General features: G+C 41.3%; 1 protein-coding gene and 1 long non-coding RNA gene across 2 annotated transcripts; both read left to right on the top strand.

Annotated features, from left to right (window-relative positions):
* Nucleotides 1-1,689: 1,689 nt before the first annotated feature.
* LOC105394361 lies at nucleotides 1,690-2,771 on the top strand. The gene is made up of 2 exons (XM_011566252.3): nucleotides 1,690-1,995; nucleotides 2,319-2,771. The coding sequence occupies exons 1-2, from the start codon at nucleotides 1,726-1,728 to the stop codon at nucleotides 2,502-2,504; spliced, it is 456 nt and encodes a 151-aa protein (XP_011564554.3). The 5' UTR covers nucleotides 1,690-1,725; the 3' UTR covers nucleotides 2,505-2,771.
* Nucleotides 2,772-3,293: 522 nt separating this feature from the next.
* LOC105394356 lies at nucleotides 3,294-5,927 on the top strand. Its single transcript, XR_961063.3, has 3 exons — nucleotides 3,294-3,428; nucleotides 5,092-5,258; nucleotides 5,853-5,927. It is a non-coding gene; the product is annotated as an uncharacterized LOC105394356 (long non-coding RNA).
* The last annotated feature ends 73 nt before the right edge of the window (nucleotides 5,928-6,000 follow it).

Genomic DNA, 6,000 nt, shown 5'->3' with positions numbered 1-6,000 from the left:
GTTCCACAAGCGAACCGCTGACACGGTGAAAGAATCCGAATACCCTGCCGCATTATGCTCTCCAATAGTTTTATCCCCCTTCCCTTCTCTAACCCCACCTCTCCCCCGCAGGAATATCCCGGTGCAGCCACTTCATGAGCTCGTGCTACCACGCGGCGAGCGTGCGCAAGAGCCTCCGCATTGTCGGCGTTCCCTGCGACTCCACGTGCCCCAAGAAGAGGGGCCACTGGGGGCTGAGCATCTTCAATAAGCGGGCTGTGAGACTGTCCGATGATATGCCTGATACGTGAGTATTTGGTGAAATATATTTATATGGATGAAGGTTGTATTCGAGAGAGATAGGTGCAAGTAGTAACACGCCCAGAGAGAACAGGCATACGTTCGGTGCCCCATCATTGATAGGCAGTCAGCGACTGACGCTGATCTGACTGGCGAATCCTTTGATACAAGAGTCTGCTCTTCTTGGATTTACTTAATCAAATCAGAGCGTAGCCTGGCCCGAACATAAGTATGCTAAGGGTTTCTCTGAGGAGTTCATCAGAGGACAGAGAAATACTGCAAGTGGCAGTGTGCCGGTCACATCAGTCAAACAACCGATAACAGCCTGTTAGACGCAAGAAAGTGGAGTTAATAATTATAAATGTACCTACTTACCTATTAATTATTTTATTTGTTTCAGTTTACGGGGAATGTACTGCGTGAGGCTGGACCACGAAGAGGATTGTCCTTTTGAGTAAACCTTCAAAAGTGTTGGTTATCTATAACTAGTTGCAGACTTTGTAAATATAATAAGTAATTTATTTTATACTTTTAACGTCTTTGTTTAAATAAATGTTAAGAAATTAGTTGTGATTGTAATTTATTAATACTTTAGTTATACCTTTTCATAAAGCAAAAAAAACCGGCCAAGTGCGAGTCGGGCTCGCGCACAAAGGGTTCCGTAGCTTAAATCAACCTATCTCAAAAACTATAACAGATACTTTGATCAAACCAAAAATCGTTGAAAGAGTTAATTAGCATGCATCACCTCTATTTTTTTTAGAATTTTATACCCCGTAGTTATAAAAATAGAGGGGGGGGACATACTTTTTACGACTTTGAGAGCTGATATCTCAAAAACCGTTCACTTTAAGAAAAATGTTTTTTAGAAAACTTTATATCATTTTAAAAGACCTTTCCATAGATACCCCACACGGGTATGTACATCGAAAAAAAAAATTTCATCCCTCAGTTACATGTATGGGGGGCCCCACCCCCAATTCTTTTTTTTACTATTTAGTGTCATATTTTTGTAGCGGTTCATACAACACATATTCCCATCAAATTTCATCACTGTAGTACTTATAGTTTCCGAGTAAATCGGCTGTGACAGACGGACAGACGGACAGACGGACAGACGGACATGACGAAACTATAAGGGTTCCGTTTTTGCCATTTTGGCTACGGAACCCTAAAAACCATAATAATATGCCTATAGAAAAGCGACCAGACCTTACCCCTTAAATAGCCGGTTACTGATAAAATTCTACCCTATACCTGAAAATAATAACAGTTTCGGACCATCACAGACTAGCATTACCATCAGGAACCCTCAGAACAATATCGCTCTCAGCCTGAGCACTCAGCCAAGAAATGAGAAATTGTGACTGAACTGCTTATTCTAAGATACACAATAATACAAAACAAAAACATACAAGGACATAATTTATATCCCATTTAATATAAATGCTACCGTGGTACGTTGAGCTGGCTTTGGACGCCATTTGTCTGGTCCTCATGCTGGGAGCAGCTTCATTCTGGGCTGGCTCCGGCGTGGAGTCTCGTCCCAAGTATAGGGACGAACAGACCATGATCGGAGGAGCCATCTGGAGCCAGCTGATCATCAATATTGCGCTAATGCTGTCAGTGATGCTGGATGCCTCGTTAGACCAGTACATTGCTTTTTACTTCTTGTTCTGCAGTACGGTGCTACTGCTAGTGACTGGATCTCTTCTGGTTAGTAAAATATTGAGACAGTTTTGTGCTGGTGTAACTTAGACAATGACCATTGCACGAAAGGAGGTAGACCAGCAGACCGATAGTCATTCTTCTTAGCGGGTTACAAACACTAGAGATGGTCTAGAGCTAGTGACAGTGATAAAAATATTAATACCCAGTCAGACGCTCAATGGCAGGGTGCCCAGGCTCCTATCTGGAGACCCCACTGGACCGAGGACCTTAGGCACTAGAGAGTTAGCTGGTAGTGCAGGCCTCGCCCTCTTTCAACAGGCATCAATGAACCATTAGACTGAACATCTCTAACTGTCATTGACTTCCAGATCTGGCAAGAATGCAAGGCTTTCATGATCCGCGTGAGGGAACAAAGGATGGCTCGAACGCGCGGGGTGGTCCTGGACCAAGACCCCCTGGACCGCTGTGACTGGGTCTACATGAGCATAGCCACACTCTGCGTGGTCGCCGGTTTAGTCTGTGCCGTCCATGTGTTCCTTATTGTTTTATTTTAGGAGATTAGCCGTTTTAAGGTAAGCGTCCATCTTTCGGGATTGCCGACGCCGTTTCTCCATAGGTACTTACGTTTATGGCAATCCGTTTGTTATGATAAGTAAGATACTGAAAGGTGAACGCTTACCTTTAGCAGTATAATATAGCCATATTAACTTATATAATTTACGATATGGCGATGTGATAAAGTGACTTATTTATTAAATAAGAATTGTAAGCTGTTGAACAGTTTTATCCGTTTTTAAATAAATTATTAAAATTATAATATACCTAGGTGGTATTATTATGTTTTCAATACCAACGGATACAGTTATAGATTCTTTAGCGATATTTTAATAACATTGCTACATTTCATATTAGGTGTAGCTTCCACTTCATAGGCTATAAGTAATTTTATATTTGTGCAATAAAGAATTAAATAAATAAAAACAATGTAGTAAGCGAAGCTCGCGATTAAAATACAGTATTTTGTGGTCAGTATAGAGTTTCTATAGATCGCATCCAGTGGCGTGCTAGGCTGAAGATCATTAATAATGATGATGATCGAGTATCTCCTTGAGAAAGACCACGATAGAGGGTTTCTTTCATATCTTAGTAACTTTGTACAACCTTTATGCACCCCATGTTGAGGCTATGACATGGTCAGAAATGAACTTGTGTAGAGTATTCCGGCTGCGATAACTATCAGCTTCCAGTATGCCACTGCCCTAGCTACAATGAAAGTATATAATTGAATAAACATTGTAGTATCGTGTTATTATAATTACTACTATCATCCGCCGTAGGACATAATTATTATACTTATACTTTACCATTGATTGGACTAGTTATACTGAAGAGATTTTGAAAGAACTTATTTTATTTTAGTACATCATAAGTTGAGTGTCGAGGCACTTCTGCTGAAGACACAATATGGCAATTGGAGCGTAAGTATCTTTTAAAATTTATTTCATCGTAGGTCCTATTATTATTATTATGTTGTTGTTTTTCCATCTCGGGACCATGGGGTCCCGGACATTTGGAAGGCGTGCATGGGGCCGAAGCCAACATGTAGAGGCCCTTTTGACAACATTAATCTATATGAAATGTGACACTAACCGACGATTTTCCCTGTGAAAACTATAGAAGTAAACCCAAGGAAAACCCCCGGTTAGTGCAGGACTATTGTAGGATATGGAGAAAACTAATACAGGGTTATGGAGTGGGGTGTTAAATGGACTGGGTAACTGGGACTATGGAAGGACTATGGCCCCTGCCTGACCTATATGTTTCACACACGGATAAAAAGGCAGGGGGTGACTCGCACACACATTAAATGGGCCCCCCAAAACAGTCGCTAGCACATAACAGTGACGTAGCAACAAGGGGGCAACATGGCATGAGGTGCTGAGGGTGGAGAGGTATACCAAGGCTCTCAGAGCAATCGCGGATGCCGGTCAAGACCCCTACAAGCACTTACTGGATATACTTCCTTCCTCCGAGCATATTTTATCTGCTCTAGCGGTACACCACTCAAGCCAGCCAATGAAGGCAAGCAAGAGGTGGGAGATCCTGTTCCTCGTCAGTGTTCACTCTGGACAACCAATAAAGGCAAGCCAGAGATGAGGAACAGGGGTTCTCCCCGGCATCGGGTGGGTGGGGTCGCTAATGCCCAACAGCTCGCCACAAGCTGCCCTAGTGCCCTGCCGCGCACTTTATTATTATAGTGATAATGACCCAGTGATTGAGCGGTGGTAGCTCAGTCGGGTTTACTAAGCCAAATATGATCAAAGGTGGTTTAGTACAATGAAAAGCTTTTATTTTACGACACAGTAGTACTGTATATTTTTATTTAAAACTATACCATTTCGGTGGTATACCTGAACGGGTAGTGAGCCAAATAATGTGAACCGTAGTAGATTCCGGCCACGAACAGGGCTAGAGCAAACAATCTGTAATTGAAAACTATAGTTTACTAAACACAAAGGTACTCAGGAGTCACAAATGGTAAATAATACATATACAGGTAAGCCTAGGTGCAGAAAAGTCCTCAAGCACAGTAAATGCTGTAAAAGGAATTTGCAGCGCTGATTTTAGTCAGGTCATTTGAGACGGGTGTGAAAACTGCAGTGTCCATTTGTAATGTACATTGCACAAGATCAAGATACTCTACTTTGATGTTTAGTTTATACTCTCCTTTATGATGTAACTTCGTAATCAATCAACATACCTACTGCACTACTTAGTAAATGAAATTCTTACAATGGAATCATTCTGAAGAAACTTTAGAAGAACTTGACAAAATTAGGTTATCTTCAGCTGTGCAGGGGGCATTTTAATTCTCTTGCGTGAAGCTTCTGTGACCTGTCTTGTAACTTCTTGTTCTGAGCTTTATAAAGTGTTGTACTGAAATTACTGAAACTAAGTACTCAGTCCTATTTTCTAGCTTGTTGTTTTCATGTCTTTCCTAGTCTCTTATTATAGGCCATATACCTAGGCCCTAATTACGATCCACCTTGGTTCCACTGATAACCATTTTATAGGATAAGTATCTAAAAAGTCGATTTAAAAATGCTTCTACAGTGTCGATCCCCCTATATTTGATTTCAGATTGATAATGATAGGTCTGCTGGTCCTGGGCACGTACTGGACCGTGAAGTACATCACGAACCCATTCGAGCACCGGAATGTGACCGTATCGACCACCTCCGCCAGCCCCGACTATGTCAACATTATGTTCGAACAATGAGTCCAGTGGATCATTGTTGTACCTACTCGTAAGTTGTACGGTCAGCTGCATAAGTAGCTATGCACTTTTGTACCTTGTCATACTGTCTTGATATCAAACCGTCACGTCAATGTCTGAATGAATGAATAGGCAGTTTGTGATGTACAAAAGTGTATATAGCTACTTATGCAGCTGACTGTAAGTTGTTCTGACTGTAACTTGTTTTGACTGTGAAATCTCTCTCTTCAATTCTCGCCTCGGACTGTTTATCTTTCTAGTCTACCATTGAACTTAATAAATCCCCTGTAATAAGCTAAAAAGAAGTGCATTGAGGCATTGGGTTTACTGAAAGATGGCAATACGCCCGAAATACATTACATAACATTCCACCAACCTGCTAGGCCAGCGTGGTGGACTACGCCTAAACCACAGGTCTGTGGCCTAAACCTTTCCTTCATTGGAAGGAGACCCGTGCCCCAGCAGTGGAGACGTGATGGGTCGTGATGACATAACATTAGAACCAACATTACAAAACATACCTATTTTACTTGAATTAGGAGTGCGGTAAAGTGCTTCTGCTTACTTTTGTAACTGTATTGTGGTTCCATATTTACTTATGTTTTTTTTTATATTTATATTACAGATTATACGTACTTAATGGTCTTATTAATGCTGATTGCTTAATGGCTGATCAAGTCTATACGGAATCCTCTCATTTTAAAAAAAAAGCCTAAACACAGCGTGACTACGACTGCTGGTACAGAACCCTTATTCAGCCTCCAACATTATTA

Source organism: Plutella xylostella, chromosome 12 (genome assembly GCF_932276165.1).
Source record: "Plutella xylostella chromosome 12, ilPluXylo3.1, whole genome shotgun sequence".
NCBI classification, from domain to species: domain Eukaryota; kingdom Metazoa; phylum Arthropoda; class Insecta; order Lepidoptera; family Plutellidae; genus Plutella; species Plutella xylostella.
This window is presented reverse-complemented; position numbering and strand designations above follow the sequence as displayed.

Bases quoted from the DNA above. Each gene is read 5' to 3' on its own strand.
- LOC105394361 (XM_011566252.3), top strand. From the start codon at position 1,726: ATGCTACCGTGGTACGTTGAGCTGGCTTTGGACGCCATTTGTCTGGTC. The intron at 1,996-2,318 runs GTTAGTAAAATA...ATTGACTTCCAG, and splicing joins TAGTGACTGGATCTCTTCTG to ATCTGGCAAGAATGCAAGGC.